Source organism: Lethenteron reissneri, unplaced genomic scaffold (genome assembly GCF_015708825.2).
Source record: "Lethenteron reissneri isolate LAM-NWPU_2019-01 unplaced genomic scaffold, ASM1570882v1 scaffold_1864, whole genome shotgun sequence".
Classification (NCBI taxonomy): domain Eukaryota; kingdom Metazoa; phylum Chordata; class Hyperoartia; order Petromyzontiformes; family Petromyzontidae; genus Lethenteron; species Lethenteron reissneri.
Genome location: NW_026891624.1, coordinates 1,483,805 through 1,503,766, shown reverse-complemented (window position 1 = coordinate 1,503,766; position 19,962 = coordinate 1,483,805). Strand labels below are relative to the sequence as shown.

At 43.1% G+C, this 19,962-nt stretch overlaps 1 protein-coding gene across 2 annotated transcripts; it reads left to right on the top strand.

The window, feature by feature from the left end:
* The first annotated feature begins 1,718 nt into the window (after window positions 1-1,718).
* LOC133339426 (odorant receptor 131-2-like) lies at window positions 1,719-19,289 on the top strand. 2 transcript variants are annotated; one of them, XM_061547573.1, is made up of 3 exons: window positions 1,719-1,742; window positions 14,534-14,988; window positions 18,310-19,289. In XM_061547573.1, exons 2-3 carry the CDS (start codon window positions 14,557-14,559, stop codon window positions 18,841-18,843), a joined length of 966 nt encoding a protein of 321 aa, XP_061403557.1. In that variant the 5' UTR covers window positions 1,719-1,742; window positions 14,534-14,556; the 3' UTR covers window positions 18,844-19,289. The 2 variants fall into 2 exon arrangements, with proteins under 2 accessions (XP_061403557.1, XP_061403556.1); XM_061547572.1 differs by having other exon boundaries at window positions 1,725-1,737.
* The last annotated feature ends 673 nt before the right edge of the window (window positions 19,290-19,962 follow it).

Below are 19,962 nucleotides of genomic sequence, written 5' to 3'. Positions count from 1 at the left end.
AGGGGGCCCTCCAGGGCTCCTTAGGAGATAGTGAAAGCGTGCTGGAGGAGACATCGAAAAAGTAAACTCTTCTCCTGATAACTCCGCCAAGTCCTGCCCGGGAGCGAGCAAGAGAAGGAGAGGGAGAAGAGGGGGGACCCCCTTCCCTGTGCGTGCTGAAGCATTTATTTGCTGCTTCTTGCTGGTTTCCTGAACGCCCAAGAGGCCTACCCAGCTGTGAAGCCTGCAAAGTGTTGCCTTGGCAGGGTTCGACTTGGTCGACAGGGCGCTTGGCTGAGGCTGGTGCCAGGGCCATGGGGCTTAATTTGTTTTACTTGTGTCTCGTGTTAACGTGGCAATTCAACAGCATTCACAAACAGTGACTACAACAACAGCAGCAGCAACATTATCCACTTCTACAACTACTGAAAAAACTTCTACCACGACAACTACGACATAAACTCTTCCACAAATGCTTAAGGATATATGACTAAGACAAGGACGATTACAACTATTTCAGCAACTAGTATAACAGTGCTACAACAACTACTATGACAACTACTACCATACTTCTACTATTTCAACATCACTTACTTAAACTACTATTACAGCTGCTAGAACGACAACGACCACTAAAACTGCTTCTACTTCAACAACTACAACTGTTGCGACTCCAAAGACTACAAATAGCTCTCCTACAACAACGACTATATACAGTATACGTATGTTAAACTTCTTTCGCACCGTACGTAGCCAACAGGAGGAGCGGAGGAAGGACAATAAACTAAACAAATAATCAGTTCTAATTTATTTTTTATCTAGATGATTTAAAAGTGCATAGCTCCAGTAGCTTCATAATATCGAAAGGAAAAGCAATCCAGATGACTGCAGAAGTGCATCTGAAAGTGACCGTCTTTGTTCGATGGCTAGCCAAAATACATTGAGAGGATAACTGGAGAATGCGTGGTGATGGTTGATGTTCCTTGACGAGATCAGCAAGGTGTTATGGTTCATTTGTGGCAAGCACTGTTGCTTCTGCAACACCTAACTTACTAGAACAATTTTGACAACTACTACAAGAACTATACTACAACTATTTATAATCTAACTCAGACAACTATTTCTACTAGACCAACTACTACAACGAGTATATACTACAGATATTGAGTAGGAATTCAACATTTGATTTGATGCGATTTTATAATTCCAAGTGCATACCTCTCATTAAACTTTCGTTTATTAACACGTATTCAATTATTTGAGCAATTTCCATTTTGTTTGTTAATGTTCGTGTTTCTAAACCACATCTCATAGAAAACAATAGGCACTTAGAAAAAAAAGTTTATTTCCGAGGACAAACGCATGTTGGGTAGTATAGAAGATTTCATGGCAATGCATTCGTTTTTATCTTCCTTGTATATCAAATTAAACGAGAGCACACAGAGCACACTATGCAAGTTAGTATGCACACGTGACAATTTTTAATTCCCAAAAGTTACCCCATTCACACGTTTATAATTACAGTCTCCACAAATACACATCCCATCGAAAGGCCGGCGACACCTTGAGAATGATCTCGAGAGACGAGCGCTGACACACCATGCCACAGCAATGGTCACGACATTAGAAACAATCACACAACAAGCGTATTTTTAACCTCCCAAGGTGCACACCTCAAAGAGGAACGAACGGTATAAAAGCTAAACGCGACAGCGGATAAACTTCACTCCATCGCCCCGCGAGAGGTGAACTCTGCAGGTAATGTAAGTGTGGCTCTGGATCGCGTCTTTGTGTGCACACTTTTAGCAGGCACAATGTGCCTTTGCGTTTGGCTCTGGATCGCGTCTTTGTGTGCATACTTTTAGCAAGCACAATGTGCCTGTGCGTGTGGAGTATTTGCCTACGCTCGCTTTAATTGGTGACCACTAAACAGCACGAGAAGTTGGAGAGGGTGGTTTAGTTGTCAGTGCAATGCCTGGGTCCTGGTGAGCTTGAGTTCGATCCCGAACACAACTATCATAAGTGTGATATATTAATTATCTATGACTAACGTGCATTGTTCCAGCGTGGTGAATTGTTGCAAAGATCCACTCCACCGACACGGCATAGGGAGGTCTTCATTTATACTAAGTGTTTCACAAAGGGCTCTAATAATGATTACTATTATTTAGCACTTGGAACCACTGCTAAACAAATGTATGTCATTACGTAACCAATAGCTCGTCAAAAACTGACAAAATTTGTATATATTTTTATTCAATTTTGAACATATAAATAATAAAGAATTTTCGGGAAATACAATTAATAACAAGTAATTGAAAAACTATTTTAAGTTTAATAAATGTGTTTATCCTTATCTACTATACCATCAATAGTGGTTGTGTGTTCCTAGCCACTTGGCGTTTTGGCTTCTGGGTCATTGCTCAATAACCATGACAAATAATATTACGCAAGGTATTAGAGAGTAAGGAGGGAGAGAGAGAGTGATGTGTATAGAAGAGGCGAGAAACGGGTGAGCTAAAATAAAGTAGCAAACAAGACTGTTCCAAAACGATGCAGTCTCTTTTAAAACTAAACGAAACTTTGTATCTTTATTTTACCAGGTAAAGCCCACTTAGCTATGTAGCTCTTTTTCAGAAGCGACTTAGCCACAAATGACAGCTCAACGAAGTGGCTTATGAGATGGAAATGTATAGCAGACAAATACTCGAAGTGCATGTCGATTAATAATGTGGATGGACAAATCGGAGAACCCGGAGAAAAAATACACGATCACTACCCCCACCCTGAGCACACTCAGACGCGCAGCACTGGCACCCACGTCGTGTCCTGGCATGGGATTGCCTAGCACAGGGGTCGGCAACCAAATTAACAAGAAGAGCCATTTCTTTCCAATTCGGTACAAAATTCAGTATTTCAAGAGCCGCAATGCATCTGAGTACATACTGTACATACGTACATATCGTCAAGAAGCAGCCCATAAAGAGCCGCATGCGGCTCCGGAGCCGTAGGTTGCCGACCCCTGGCCTAGCACATCGGGTTTTAATCCAAAGGGCCCCTCGAGGGAAAGTCCCACGGTTTCACGGTGCCAGGAGATTGGCTGACCCTCGCAGGACTGGTTACATTGCGATGGTATAAAATTGTATGGGCGCAGAAAGAAAAGGTTCCCTGGGCCAGCCGCAATGAGTTACTCACAACATTGGGGGAGGACGGATGGCGGAATATTAGGCAAGAAAAGTGCAAGCGCCTTGCCAGACAATGGGCAACGAGGGACAATGGGTGGCGGGTGACCGCCACCGCAAACTACAGCAAAGACACGGTAACAGGGGGGGGGGGGTGCGATAACCACAGGTAAAAATTTAACCCGTAAAAACAAAGTTTTTCACTCTAAATCCTTTATATGCGTGGCGGCTAGAGTCCTATCGTCCTCTGGCTTGAGATGGCTGCCACCTATGGGTCAGATGATTGTCTGCCAGCATTAAGCAATTGGTAATTAAATCTTTTTAAAAAATCCCTAAACAGTGTAAAATTTTGAAAAAAAAATTCACGAAAATTACCCACAGACTCGTTGTCATGCACAACGAGTCTGTGTGCAAAATTTCAGCTCGATTGGATCACGGGAAGTGGGTTAAAAACGACCGAAAGATTTGCACGGTCGTAAGCAAGCAAGCAAGCACGCAAGCAAGCAAGCAAGCGAACTTAATATAAAGGATTTAAAAAGAGTAGCCCAGGACGATTTTAGGTCTCTTGTCTTCAACCTCCGGGCCGTCAAGATCCACTCCCTGCCATCCTGCCTCCTCGAGCCGCTCGCAGCATCCGTGTGATGCCAGCGAGTGCTGCTACGAGGCAGTGATAAGTAAAGTTTTATCTCGTCCTTCTCCCTCCGACTCTCACAGCGTCCCTGCCACGCCGTGAGCACAGCTTCGAGGTGCGTGGTAGGACGTTTGAGTGACTGGGTTCGTAGGCAGAGTTAGGCTAAGTTCTTCTCGCAAAATATTCACTCCCAAGTAGTGTGTATTTGCGCCGTTAATAAACTTTAGTACAGAGTATCGGTGCAGTTTGACTTCTGTGTGTGTGAGTGGAACCTCGGCGTGGTGTTGGTAATTTGAGTGTGTGTGTGCGTGAGGCACGCATGTATTAAAACATAAACGGCCGCTGACGCTCACTCGCCCGTGCAGCCGTGCCTTGCAAATATCAGGGCGGGATGAGTAGAAACCACTCGCCAACGCTAGCGCGTGTTTATGCGTGAACGTGTGTGTTACATTAATTATCTACGGTAGCGCGCGCGCTGACGCTTTAGAGCGCGTCTGAACGCGGGTGCGGGGTAGTGGATAAACACCCTGCCAGCACGCATATTCGGGCAGCCCTTTAGCGTTAGCCTTTGTGGTGTGCAAGCGGATTAGGGCTTAACCACCAGGAGGTGCGCGCTCATATTCATGTAGCCGCCTTCGTTTTAGCGGTGGTGTACGTGGGCGTGTGCGGAGTAACCCCGTGCGGCGGAGAGCCAGTGCTGCAGCCATGTCCCTCAGAGAGAGCGACAGCATGGGGGGGCCGATCACTCAGTCGGCGGGGGCCCGGCGGGGGCCGATCGACATGGTGGAGGAGGGAGTAGAAGGGTCGGACGTCGCGCCCCACCTGCCCAGCGAGGGCGGTGGGGTGGACGGCGGCCTCCACAAGACACCTAAATTCCAAACATACAGCAGGCGCCAAGGTCGGGACCGAACTTACGACCCTCCTTCAAAACCAGGCGAGGGAGATGACATCTCGCGCCCTCTTGATACCATGATGTAATAATCCACTTGGCGCCAGAGACACGAGCTGATTTCATTGTTCCATCTCTGTGGTCGCCCTCGTCTTAGGTGCTTTTCCTCCTTTGGCTGCCTTTCAGCAAGTATTCTCACCCATCTGCCATCATCTCTTGGAGCAAATAGTTCTGCCAAGCCCATCTACTTTCTTTATAGTAAACATGTCTCTAATCCCAGTAACTCTCTATCGTTCCGTTCAATACAAAAGCAAGCATCTCCCCGTAATTATTTGCATACTTTGTAGATTGTACTTTCAAGCATGTCATCGTCATACAATCCTTCAATAGACACCGATTAAAAACTCTCTGTGTTAGACACATTGGTACATTGACATCCCCTGCAGCAGGAAAAGAGATCACAACGGTGCTACCTCCACAGGCGTTATGAGCTGAGGCAGACTCATGCGAGCGACTGTCCTGGATCCCAGGGAAGTGGGCGAGTTCTTCTTCTGTCATGGAAATAGAAACATTTACCAGGGTAGATCGCAGCTACCCTACGCAGCCAACCATGATAATCGGAGGTGCGCATACTGGAAGACTGTTTAACAGCAGCAACATTTGCTGCTGTTGTTAATACCTGATGAGATATGGAAATAATCTCTAGCGAAACGTCTTATAAAATTATCAACATTATGCATGCTTTTCAACATTCCGGTTAGTTGACAAAATCGTTTGGCATATTTACCCATGACGTGACAACGTGATTTGATTGGTTCTGTCAAGTGGACGGGAGGTATAGCTGGAAATTGGCGTGATGCCTACTCCACAAACTGACTAATTACGAATCATAATGCTGGTAGTGAAAACCTACGTATAACATGCATGTGATGTTTCTTCTCACATCAGATGGTAGGAGTAATGTGTGCGAGTACATGCATCCAAGGTCTTCAAAATTCTGGTGATGATCCAAATGACAGCGTCCAACTGGGTATCAATGAGATTTCTGTGCACAATAATTATTTGGCTGGAGAGTATAAAAATGCCAGCGATGTCATTCGCAGTTTTCGCATCACAACCCCAGCAGTTCAAGGGTCATGACGTTTGTCCCCTAACTTGGTTTTATGAGCGTTCAACTTTTGCTGACCCGCCAATAATGAACACCTTTAAACTTGAACTTCAGCTCATCGGATTCCTCCTCCAGTCTAAATAAAGATTCAGATTTTTTGAGATGCAAGCGAGGCTTCCGTCATACGAAGATGCCGTGGGTAGGTCTCGTGTGCGATCCATGTCTCATTGGCACGCTCGTTCAGTTTCCTCTCAGCTTGTGAGTCGCTAAGATAGAATGCTGACGTCCCAGTTTTCACAGGGTTAGGTCAGAGGCATCGGTATTGGAAATATTCATTTATTTTGAATCAACAGTGAGGGTTGCCTCCATTTGTATGAGTGTTGCTGCCTACACCATCAAAGCAAAATCATCAGCATAAATGAATTAGTGGCCTGGTATTGTTGGAGGAATGTCGCAAATGTAGAGGCGCCAAATACTGATTATTTTGGAAGGCCATTATGGAGGGTCCGTGCTCTGCTCTTCTGGTCTCTTAAATCAACATGGAATGCGGGGTTGGACATCATTGCCTTCAGCCGTCGCATTGTCTGCTGGCATTGCAGCAGGTGAGAGAGCTTCAGCAGGAGGCCTCTTTACCAGACGAGTGTCGGAGGTGATGAAAAGGTCTACTCAGACCTCCGCTGTTTTTAACTTACACTGGTAGCCTGCCTCAACACGTGATGTGAGTGCAAGCACGTGGTCACCAGTAGCTTATCTCCGGCATGAATCCAGCTGTCTTGAGCGGGTTGATCCCAGAAAAGAGAGAGACAACGTTCTGACCTGGAGTGACCTTTCCAAGAGCTTGTATACTGGACAGGGCAGGGATATGGGTCAATAGCTACTGCGGTCATCAGCAGGTTTTCCAGGCTTCACTACCACCAGATTTTCGAGAGCTTTTCCAGTGATCATGTTTTCAGAAGCGGAGACCACCAACCCAGTTGCGGTCCATGATTGTTGAGGAAGTCTCGGAGACTTCCATCAATTTAACACGTAGGCTTTCGCGACCAATATTATTCATAATAAAAGTTTTTGGGTTAGATCGCGTTATTTATAAATGTGCCGTAACCCTCCACCACCCGATACGACCAATCAGTAAAACAATGTCACGTTGACAAAAGACAAATAGTTCACTACTTTAGCCCACCGGTGTGTTGAAGAGTGAATCCACAATATTTAAATTTTTTGAGTACGACATTTCGCTGGTAATTACATCCAGCATCATCGGGAAATTTGCCAGAATAGTGAAGACCTCCACCTGCTCCCGGTCTTAAATAGAGCAGCAGGGTGAGGTTATCTTTTAACTCAATCAGATGCAGAGATCAAAGGCGGAGAGAGGGGGGGGGGGTATTGTAATTATATTATCCATTAGTAATCAGTTAATTGTTATGATTAGTAATCAGTTGTAGATTAGTAATTCGTTGTAATGTGTATTATTTAATAACTGAACCAAATCACTATACACAATCATGTGCAGAAATCAGAGGTGGTGGAGGAGAGGGTTATTGTAAATATATCATAGATTAGTAATCAGTAAATTGTTGTGACTACTAATTAGTTGTAGATTAGTAATTAGTTGTAATGTGTATTATTTAATAACTGAACCCAATCACTATACCCAATCTGGTGCAGAAATCAGAGGTGGCGGAGGGGGTTATTTTTATTATATACAACGTTAGTAATCAGTTAATTAGCATGTGTTTCCCCTATAAGGAATTGTAATTGTAATATGTATTATTTAATAATACGCTTCCCGGCCGCACTAAGCCTGTAGCTGTCAGAGCGATTAAAGCAATTTGTATTTCTCTCAATTTCAATGTATTCTCTAATTAGTCTTGGCCAGTAATAATTAGTTTTACACAACACTTCAACTTTATCAAAATCAATTGAGTGGCCTTGTTGGCAACCATGTTTCTTCCACTGCCGACAGTTGTATTTGAGATAATTTAACATTTCTTTTATGTTCTTTTATTCTTACGCTGATGTTACATCCCATCTGTCCAATATAGCATCTGCCACATAAGCAATTAATCCGATATACACCTTCTGTTGATAATTTATGTAATTCGTCTTTAGTACAAGATACTAATTTTTATTTATTTTGTGTGCTGTACCAAATCTTACTTTAATGTTTTGCTTTAGCAAAACACGGGCTAATTTGTCAGTTACTCCTGAGAGATATGGTATTTTAATTGTTTTAATAATCTGATCACTTTCAGCAGTGTTGCTTTGCGATCAGGATTTGGCATTCAGTGCTCTGTTAATTTGAGCATTATTGTAGCCATTCTGTCGTAGTGCTTCTTTAACTTGCTTAATCTCTCTTCCTAGACGTTCACCATCTGACACTGTTTTAGCCCGATGTACAGTATGAGCGTCTTGATAAGAAAGGATTTCTGAGCTGGGTGATGATGTGAATCTGCAGTCAGATAGGCATCAGGATGCGTTCCCTTTCGGTAAACGCTGTGAGTTATTTTGCCATTTAGGCCATGTCTAAGCAAAATATATAGGAAAGGAAGTCTGTTATTCATCTCCGTTTCCATGGTGAACTGGATGGCCGAGTTTTGTGCATTTAGATGATTTAGACATTAATTAAATATATCTTTACCATGTGGCCAGACAACCAAAGTGTCATTATCAAATCTAAACCAAAAAAATGATTTTAATGTACTTGAGGCAAGTGTTCTTGTTTAAAAGTTTTCCACGTACAAATTTGCTATAGCCTGAGCTAAAGGAGAGCCCATTGCTGCTTCTTCTTTTTGTTTAAAGAAATCGCCTCTCCATAAGAAGTAAGTGTTATTTAAAACAATGGTCAGCTAGTTTTGAAATATATTTTGGTAAACCTGTATTCTTTACTAGTGTATCAAGTCATTTAAGCCACACATTAGCTGGAGCCTTAGTGAATAGAGAAATCACATCAAAACTCGCCAGAATATAATTAGGGTTAAGTTTAATATATTTAATCACAATTCACAAGATGTTCTGAATTTCTTATGAATGACGATGTCCTACCGATGTAGGGTTGTATTTGTTGAGTTATATATTTTGCTAATTTATATGTGGCAGAGCCAATTGTACTTACAATGGGTCGTAATGAGATGCCAATTGTATTAATCTTTGGTAGCCAATACAGTCTCGGTGGTTTTGAGGCCTTTGGCTTAATTTGGTATTGCTTAGTCTTTGGGAAAAATGAATTTGAAATTAGTGCAGTAGTCTTACGTTTTAAAGTATTAGTTGGATCTCGTAAATTTTAATGTAGGTACTTTCCTCTAGTAAATATGCAATTATATTATCATAATCTGCTCGTGACATTACTACAGCAGTGCCGCCTTTATCAGCTGCCAGAATTAGAATATCTTTATTTAATCGGAGCTCTCTTAAGGCTTTTGCCTTTGCTATTCTCAATTATTTTGGCAACCTCGTGTCTAATCATCTCTGCCTCATTACGTGGAAGGTGTTTTACCACTGATTCTACCTCAGAAATCATCTCATCTACTGGAATTGTGTGTGGGGTAACTAATCTATTATTATAAAATCGCGAATCTGTCTGTCTGTCTGTGTGTGTGTCTGTGTGTCGCCGGACCATACGCAGTTTCATTGGACGGCGGTTGCCCCTGGCAACGGGTAGCGACGCCTTCGCCGCTTTCATTGGACGGCGGTTGCCCCTGGCAACGGGTAGCGACGCCTTCGCCGCGGGGTGGACGCCATTTTTAATTCCCGTTAAAAATAGGCGCACGCATTAACACGCGACTCTGAGGTAAATTCATCAAAGTTTCACGTCCTCTTCACTCCCCCCCCACCACAATGTGTGCAATTACTAATATAGGGTCGGTAGATTATATAATTATAGCCATTAGACAGTATTATTGTAGCGCGGGGGGGGGGGGGGGACGGCACCCGTACCCAGCGTCAGCCGGGTGGGAAAATCAGGCGAGGCCGGAGGCTCTGCACGGTGCTAGGCCTCGACACCCACCACGCGACTCTGAGGTAAATTCATCAAAGTTTCACGTCCTCTACAGAGTGGTGAGGGAGGGAGAGTGGTGAGGGAGGCAGAGTGGTGAGGGAGGGAGAGTGGTGAGGGAGGGAGAGTGGTGAGGGAGGGAGAGTGGTGAGGGAGGGAGAGTGGTGAGGGAGGGAGAGTGCTGAGGGAGGGAGAGTGGTGAGGGAGGGAGAGTGCTGAGGGAGGGAGAATGGTGAGGGAGGGAGAGTGCTGAGGGAGGGAGAGTGCTGAGGGAGGGAGAGTGGTGAGGGAGGGACTCAGCCTCAAAACGAGTAACTGGTGTCGCGTATTAACATCGCCACTGGGGAGACAAAGGCGCCCGGGCGTGGTGGATACAAGTCCCGGGCGAAGCCGGGTAGTACAGCTAGTATATTATGTAATTGCAACCCCCTCTGCTACCTCTGATTTCTGCACCAGATTGGGTATAGTGATTTGGTTCAGTTATTAAATAATACACATTACAATTAATTACTAATCTACAACTGATTACGAATAATAACAATTAACTGATTTCTAATCTATTATCTAATTACAACAATCCCCCTCCGCCACCTCTGATTTCTGCACATGATTGGGTATAGTGTTTGGGTTCAGTTATTAAATAATACACATTACAACTAATTAGTAATCTACAACTGATTACTAATCATAGCAATTAACTGATTACTAATCTATTATATAATTGCAATACCCCCCTACGCTACCTCTGATTTCTGCACATGATTGGATATAGTGATTGAGTTCAGTTATAAAAAATTACACCTTACAACTATTACTAATCTACAACTGATTACTAATCATGACAATTAACTGATTATTAATCTATTATATAATTACAATACCCCCCCCTCCCTTTTCGCCTCTGATCTCTGCATTTGATTGGGTTAAAAGATGACTTCACCCTGCTGCTCTATTTAAGACCGGGAGCAAGTGAGGGCTTCACTATTCTGGCAAATTGCCCGATGATGCTGCATGTAATTACCAGGGAAATGTCGTATTCAAAAATGTAAATGTTGTGGATTCATTCTTCAACACACCGATGGGCTAAAGTAGTGAACTATTTGTCTTTTGTCAACGTGACACATTTTTGACTGATTGGCCGTGTCGGGTGGTGGAGGGTTACGACACATTTATAAATAACGCGATCTAACCCAAAAATCTTTATTACTTCCATCAATGCCTGCAGCTTTTCCTGGCGTTGTTAGTGGCCTGGGCCTAACTGACCTCCTTTCTTGGTGAATGCTTGACATAATAACGAGGCAGGGAGGCAGAGGGCAAACGTATTCTTTCGGCAATTTGAACTTCTATTTTTGTGCGGCATAGTGAATTGCAATATGTTGGTTGGTACTGATGGCGGCTGTGTCCGTTGCACTAGGTTTCAATTGGAAATCCGAGCCACTCCATCGCTGGGGCTTTGACAGCATGGGGTCTGATTTCCGAGTCGAGCCCGAACAAAACTAAGCATGACCATGGGCGAGATTATTCATTGTCATTCATACTTTTCCCTCTTATCAGTGCTCTTGGAATGGACGACATTGGAGGGCGATGCAGCGAAACATCTTGTTATAATACTTTACAGGTGGTCCTCGACTTAAGTGTGGTTCGACATACGTCGATCTACACTTAAGGCAGGTTGCCAATTGTCACATCCGTTTTGTTACTCACGGTGGTCGGAACTACACTTACGTCGTGATGCTCACTCAGGCACCAGGTTCTGCGCACAAACAAACGTACGGTGCTTGGCTCCAGTGCTAAACCTCTGTGCATTGAGTGATATTTAAGCATTTTTTATTCATGTATTTTATCCAAAAATAGGTAAGACCTTTCTAAACAGTATTATTGTACTTTACATATAATTGATAGTTGATTCAATATGCTATTTCTATTCATATCTAGGAGAGAAAAAAGTTTAATGTCGGACCCTTGGTCAGGAACGTAAATCCACTATTATTCTATTGCTTCTTTGAGAAAATCGATCTCAACTTACGTTGTTTCTACTTACGACACGTTTTCTCGGGACGTAACCTCAAACAGGTCCTAGGACTGACCACCTATACTTATATGCTCCCACTTCTATGCTCCCCTCCTTTAACCCTTACTGATCAGGGTGGTAAAATATTATCAAATTATCCACCACAACGTGCACATTGTGAGGAGGTGTTCATCCAGCAGTATATTGACAAATTACTTTAGATGCATATGCCCTGTTCTGTAGCAATCATTGAGCATTGTTGTGATAATCTACTTCACAAAATATGAAATTAAACAATACGCCTCCTTAAAAATCTTTGTAAATCCACATAAACAAAAAGGTCTATTTTACCCATCTCATCATCCACATGACCTTCTGGGAGTGCGTATTTCCACAGAATAGTTTTAATACAAGGAAACCTTGGCCGGTTTTCGACATTCCACGTCTCATCGGCAATCGGGCTCGCTTAAACTAATGCTGGTCAACTGCCCCTAGTTTAATGGCAAGAAAAATGTATCCACAATCGACGCTAATTGCTTGGTGTGCATCACGTGTTGTATACCTTCATATATAACTGGAACCCTATTTTCAACTAATGTAATCCGAAAAAACCATGTGGCCAATAGGGATGTGTAAAAATACTTTTTGGGTATTTGGAGAGACCCCTTTGTGAAATAGGAATTACATCTGTTTATTTATTTTGCACGTGTACATATCTGTTGGCAATAATTGCATGGTGCAATGTTTAAACGTGGGTGAATAGTGTATGCCCTGTCTTCCAGACACCTTGCTTTAAAGCTACTTCAATCTGAATCATGTCTTCCCCAGTAATACTACGACTTTGTGTAAACCTGAGTTAGTGTAAAAACGACTTCAGTATAACGATGGATATGCTATTAGTGACTGCCCCAACCAAGTGAGGACCCCGGACAGAGGGGAAAAAGATGGGGGCGGAGAGATAACTAACATACTAAGACAAGATCAGGGATAGTTGGGGGAAGGGGCGGGGACAGGGTCTAGTAAAGGAACATTCTACAAATCAACGAATACACACGCAGCTTATGGACCTGAGTATCGGCCTCCCTTTGCTCCTTGGTCCATCTCCTCTTATTCGCTGAGGAGTCCACCCATCTTTGACCCCATCCCCAGTCTCCCACACCCCAACATCTTCATCCATCACACTTATTTTAGACTTCGCAAGAAGGGAAACCACCTGGTCTTGAATTACTATTCCCAAAAAGCTTTTGGCTTAAATGCTCAATACCTGCCGGGGCTAACAGTGCATTCTGCCATTGTTTCCAAGATATTACAGGTTTGGAATAGTGCATGTAGGCGTCTCAATCGAGTGTCCAGTTTCAGGCCCCACACAGTTGTTTCAATTGATTGGGAGAGAGATTAATGCCACAGATGTCGTAAAAATTTACCGTGGTGATCTCCTGGTAGAATTTTGTGACATTTGGGCATGGCCAAAAAAAGTGTAAGTAGAATTTGTACTGTGCCAGGGGGGCATGTGGGGCAATCTGGGGAAACCACCATGAATTTATCTCTCCTTTCATGTCAATGAAGTGCATTGAAATAGGCCCTGGGAATACAGGAGGGGACCATCCTTAGGTGATATAACAATGTAGAGAAGATCATATATTAAAAAAATATACTTTTATTCAATTGTGTTGCTGTACACATGTGTAGTGAGTCCAACTGAATTTCAGACGTTGTTCCTTTTAGAGGCAACACATTTATTTGTAACACGTAACACAAAGGGGTAACTGCCACTTCAGCAGATACAGCCTAGGGTGGTGACCACCCAGCTAACTACCATATACAGAGGAGTTACAGCTACGAAGGGTCAGGCCCTCACTCTGGTCCGCGACCACGTGTTGATGCCTCGTAGGATGTAGAGCTTCCAGCTTGAGACGTAGAGCTGCCAGCTTGAGATGTAGAGCTTCCAGCTTGTAGAATGCAGCGACCCCGGTCCCTCTCAGGGACCCGCCTTATATCCCCCCACGGGTCGGGGCCGCTCCGCCCCTGGCCCCGCCCGCCTTCTGGAGCCTTATAGCTCCCCCTCGATCCCTCTCGAGAGCTCTCCGTGGACACGTGATCACCCCCTAGTCCCCCCACCTGGGGGCCTCTCTGTGGACACTCTAAATCACGATGTCTGCAGGGTCAACCAGAGTGCCATGGCCCGAGGCAAACCTGTACTTGGGTTGACACTCTCCCGCTCCCCCTCGTGAGAGACCGCACTTCACACTATACGTCGTACCTGCGCTATCCCAGCGCTCACCAAGCTCCGCTAGGGCTGGTACTACAACCACCATGGGGTGTACGCAATGCCAATGCATTGCACGCCACGGCCCGTCCAGGCCGGCACCATACAGTGACATCCCCGATGTCACTACACATGAACAAAAGTCCCGCAGCAGAACGTTGGGTGACAAAAAAATAACCACACGCGAATATCTGTCATGCCCATGGACCCGACGCGTCCTTATTTATGGCAGGGGGGGAATCATCGTTTTAACAAAATGTACTCTTTTCAAAAAATGTAGTGGGAGCTAAAGAGACTATTTTCAAATGTAAAAATGCATTTTCCCCTTACAGCTACCCGTCGGGTTCCATATTCCTAGTTCACTACATCACGGACAGACAAATTCAGATTGGAAAGTATTACAGAGCTCATGCATATGTATTATTTGTGTAACGCGTTTCTCCCTCCCCCGAACCACGTGTGTTTTCCTGTTACAGAGCGGAATAAACAAATCAAAATCATGGCAAGTCTACCAGTGAATGACTCTTTGAAAAACGAGACTTCTCTACTGCCAGAGCAGATCTGGAGCACCACTAACCACGTAGTGTACGCTATCTTGCTGATCACGTGGTTGCCGTCCTTTGTTATGTTTGTCCTCATGGCGTGTCTCTTCGACCGGGTGATGACCTTCATGGAGAGTACCAAGTACATCCTCTTCATGAACCTGATGACCAGCGACACGCTCTACGTGCTCCTATCGGGTGTGATGATGACAATAAGATTGGAGCGTATCTCGCTGATTCGCATCCTCTGCTGTTTTTTAATCAATCTAAGTACGACGTTTCAAATCAACAGCACCCTCACCATCACGGCCATGGCTCTGGAGCGCTACTTGGCCATTTGTCAGCCACTGCGATACCACCAACTGGCCCACCGGCAATCCGGCCTGCAGGTATGTGGTTGGAGGTGATGATGATGATTATGTAAACCATGATAGTACGCAGTATCTCTGACAAACCTGGCTAATGTGGGTGCGTGGCATCCCCGGTTTTACCATTTTTATTAAGAAAATCGTTCCAGAAATACCTCGGTTAACGAATAATCTGGGAACGAAGTTTTGATCACGAAGATACGCCCTGGAACGTATATACTTCATTAACCGAGATATTTGTGTATACTAATACAAATCAATGTATGACATTTCTAGCTTTAATTCGAGTGCTCAAAATGTACATTGTATTACAACATAAATTAGAAATGTATGAAGCAACTTCAAAGGTATTATAAGAACCCACGTAGTCTATAGCTGTGGGGACGATTTTACAAAAAAATTTCACGTTTTAAATAATAAGTTAGCGTCGCTTTGCGATGTGCAGTTTTTAAATCTTCAAGTTTATATGTTGGGCATTATTATCCATTTTTTTATTGAATATGTACGCCATATTGCGATAAAATATAGATCCATCTGACTGTAAATGAAACAGTATTTGAGGGAGGTGTTTTTGTATTACTGTATGGATCAGAGAGTTTTACACTACTAAAGTATGTCGAAAATAACTTATTGAACACTGAGTATAGTTGTCCGAGATAGACTAAACAAGTAACGTAATAGTTATTTATAATTTGTTTACTTTGGGTTCGATCATTTCACCACAACTCTCCACAAACTGACAGAGCCGATCAAATAAAGTCAGGTGAGCAAATATTCCCACTGATTTCATTGGCTTTTGGCATCTGTATACATGTTGAACTTCTTTTGCACCATACATAGCCAACCGTTGCTAATCGAAGGTGCAGGGAAAGGAAAACAAACCAATCAAAAAATAGTAATTCTAAAGACATTAGTTTAACATTTATATTTAGAAGTGCATAGCTGCAGTGGCTTCCTAGTATCGGAAGAAAGAGCGTTCCAGACAGCTGCAGAAGCGCATTTGAAGCGCGGAATGCAGCGACCATCTTTGTACAATGGTTATCCAAACCCGCTGTAAGGATGACTGGATGGTGTATGCTCCTTGATGAGACTTTTCAACCTAATGAATGAGCTCACGTGACGGCTTGATTTGATTCAATCACAGGTGGTGGAGGGTTATAGTTAAAACACATTACATTATACCTACACAATCTGAAAAAAAATAAACGAATTGATCATAATATTGATTTTACTTTTTGGTTCTTACAGTAAAGTCACGTAGAAAGAAAATAAATGTAATATTAGAATACGACATTTTTATTGCAACACAAGCAATCGTCATCAGGTACGAATGAATGAGAAAAAACAAACCTAGTAAACTTAGAAATATAATGCGATACAACACAGAGGGTCGGCTAATATAACAGTCAACACCCTACCTGGTTGATTACGTTCTTCCAAAGAGTGCTAAATTTGAGAGAGAGACAAAACACAGACACGGAGACACATAGACAGACACATAAGCAGAGAGAGAGAGAGAACACAGAGACAGAGAGAGAAAATAAACGTAATAAAACAAACTTAGTAAAATTTGGCAAAGTAATTCAATGCAACACAGAGAGTCGGTCAACACACAATTAACGCATATCCTGATTGATTACGTTCTTTCACAGATTGCTAAATTCGAAGTTAAGTGTGGAATTTGAGAGAGAGACAAGACACAGACACAGAGACACACAAGCAGAGAGAGAGAACACAGAGACACCGAGATAGAGAGGAGACTAACTTAAATCCTCCCCGTAGAGGTGGTTTAAACTTGATTTGGAGCTTTAGTTACTGCAGGAATTACGTTTTGGTTCTTTTGGTAAAGTCACGTAGAAAGAAAATAAATTAAATAATAGAATACGACGTGTCGATTGCAACACAAGCAATCATCATCAGGTACGTGGGCATAATATGACTTTGACTTTGAAAACCCCCCGCCCACCTCCCACGCATTTCACAATTAGCATTATTCGCATTCCTGCATTTCCCATAAATATGCTAAATTCCTCTTCAAATGCAAATTCTTTTGTCAAGGCTCTCTTCCTCCTCCCTCACAGCTTAAATAGACACTCCAAGCCTAAGACGTGTCATTTAGACTCTGTCTTATCGACACACATGTTCTTCACCTGAGGACGGCTGCTTGCGTTGTGGCCGAAACGTCGTGAGAATTCTTTTATTATGTTTAATTTTTATTATTTTATTACTTCCCTTCTACGTGACTTTACCGAAAGAATCAAGAAGATGAATCCCTGCAGTCACGAAAGCTTTAAATCGAAATTTAGGTACGTACCTGATGATGATTGTACGTACCTGATGATGATTGCTTGTGTTGCAATCGAAACGTCGTATTCTATTATTTAATTTTCTTTCTACGTGACTTTAGGTATTACGCATTGGCGAGGTGTAGGTGACATCAACGGATTTGGCCCTGATAAGGATGCTGTGGTGATCTCAATACATCTGTTCACGTTATTTTGAGGACAAACTGCAATGCCATATATCAAATAAAGTCACATTACGTCTCAGGACCCTTTTTAAATCCTTTATATTAAGTTCGCGTGCTTGCTTAGGACCGTGCAAATCTTTCGGTCGTTTTTTTAACCCACTTCCCGTGATCCAATCGAGCTGACATTTTCCACACAGACTCGTTGTGCCAGACAATTACTGTTCGTGAAAAAAAAAATTGCCCAAAATTTTACACTTTTTAGGCAAAAAAAATGTATTTACATATATTCCAATAGAACGCATTCAAGGCTTTGGCTGAACGTCACAGTGTAAGAGCCCAGAGCGTAACCCCTCCACAGGCCGTGGCGGAGTAGCGCAGTTGGTAGCGCCCTCGCTTCCCATGCCAAAGGTTGCGGGATCGATCCCCGCGTCCTCCACAGGCGAATATATTTTTAAATCCTTTATATTGAGTTCGCTGCCACGCATATAAAGGATTTATAGTGAAAAACTTTGTTTTTACGGGTTATACTTGTTATGAGCATTTCTTGTCATCGAACAAAGATGGTCACTGCTTCACGCACTTTCAGATGGGCTTCTGCGGCCATCTTCCTTTCGACGTAAGGAAGCCACTGGAGCTATTCTCTTTTAAATCTAGATTGAAAACTAATTTCTTTAGAACTACGTTTTGTGTTTAGTTTGTTGTCCTTCCCTCCCATCACCGATTAACGTGGCTAGCTACGCACGGTGCCAAAGAAGTTCAACATACAATACCATTTGCAAGTGTATGTTAAACTGGTTTCAACTGGTACGTGTTCTCTGGTTTTCAGTTCCGTTGAACTCCCTCCCTCAAACTCGTGTGAATGTGTTTTACAGGTCGTGGCTGGCGTCTGCATACTGTCTCTGTCAGCGCCAACCATCCGCCTCTTATTGTGTATTGCGAGCGGCTCGCTCTTCATGACCGAGCACCAACTTATATGCGAAATGAACCAGTTGGATGCAGACATGCCTTATGGAGAGGCAGCAGTCATTATCCGTGACGCGTTTATGTACATGGTATTTACATTCGCCGTGCTGTCTGTAGCAATATCCTATGTCATGACGGCTCGGGCCGCTAAGAAGGCCTCAGAGAAACACAACAGCTTCTCTAAAGCCAGAAAGACCATAGTGCTGCATGCAATTCAGCTGGGACTTTGCCTCCTGCCAGTGGCCTTACCCATGTTCCACAAGTCGGCGGAGTTGTTGCACCTTAACGCTGGGGCCACACTCATCGTCAGGGTTGCATTTTTCCTGGCGCTGCACGTGATCCCCCGCTTCATGAGCCCCTTTCTGTATGGCAGCAGGGACGAGGAGATCGTGAAACACGTTCGGCAATTATTGGGCATTCATTCAAAGCGAGTGATGCCATAAGTGGTCATGCTTCCTTAAGGAAAGGGATCCGCATTTATGAGGCTCTTAAATGCCTTAGTGCTCTATTCGATTTCATTACTTTTATGAACATGAATTAATGGAGTTATCCAAACATCTGAATATAGGGCCACTGGTGCTGGAGAAAAATGGTTAGCCCCGGTTATAGCTTGCCTGTGGTTTCCTGTACTTCTCAATCTAATGAAAACTGTGTGCATTACAATATTTGTGGATTTATAGTTATCTTAATCGTCCCAATGCTCTGTGGCAGTCGAGCTAAACTACTCGTATTGGGAGCCATCTCTACACAGCATAAGGTGTAGTCAAGCACCCTGAAGAACATGGGCATTGGTCCGCCGGTCGGAGAACTTGGTTGACTTTTTGTAGCTTTTCCCAAATACGTCGAAAGTTATATTTTCAGCAATTTAAGATTACTTGACTAATTTGAAGGATGGATTTCTTAATATTATTTTTCTTATTTTTTAATATTTGTATTTCTTTATGTTATTTGATGGTCGACTAATAAAAACATACCACCCAGCATTGCAGGTTGGAAGCATCCTTATTTACATAACTCATTGTTAGGATTTGTCCACTACAACTAATACATTTTTAAATCTGATCACAACTTAAACAATAATAAAGGTAACATGAGCATTGTTCTAAGAACCGACTCCATTGACATTCCTGCTGGTGTACAATTTTGTGGAAGAAACAGAAAGACAAACTGGTGTTGACGGTGGTGCTGGGGAACTTCATTGCAGTCAGGTGAGTTGCAGAACTTGTACTTTTACAATAAACACCAACGCACAAACAACAACGACACCCAACGCATCAAATGTAAAACATCGAAGATGCACGTGTTACCACGACTACTGTATCACTTGCAAAACGTGTGAGCTGTTTTATGTTGGCAATAAAGAAAAATAAATTGATGACAATCGTATTTAACATTTCAATCAGCTGTCCCCCCTGGACACATTCAAGTATGCGGCTCGCCATTTAATAAATAGTGGTCATGATCCTCAACAACTTGCACAGGGCAGTGAAACCTTTATACACCAGTACATTGAGAAAAGGCAGACAAGTTATATTTTTAATGATTTGTAGACATCATTACAA

Bases quoted from the DNA above. Each gene is read 5' to 3' on its own strand.
- LOC133339426 (XM_061547573.1), top strand. From the start codon at position 14,557: ATGGCAAGTCTACCAGTGAATGACTCTTTGAAAAACGAGACTTCTCTA. The intron at 14,989-18,309 runs GTATGTGGTTGG...TGTGTTTTACAG, and splicing joins ACCGGCAATCCGGCCTGCAG to GTCGTGGCTGGCGTCTGCAT.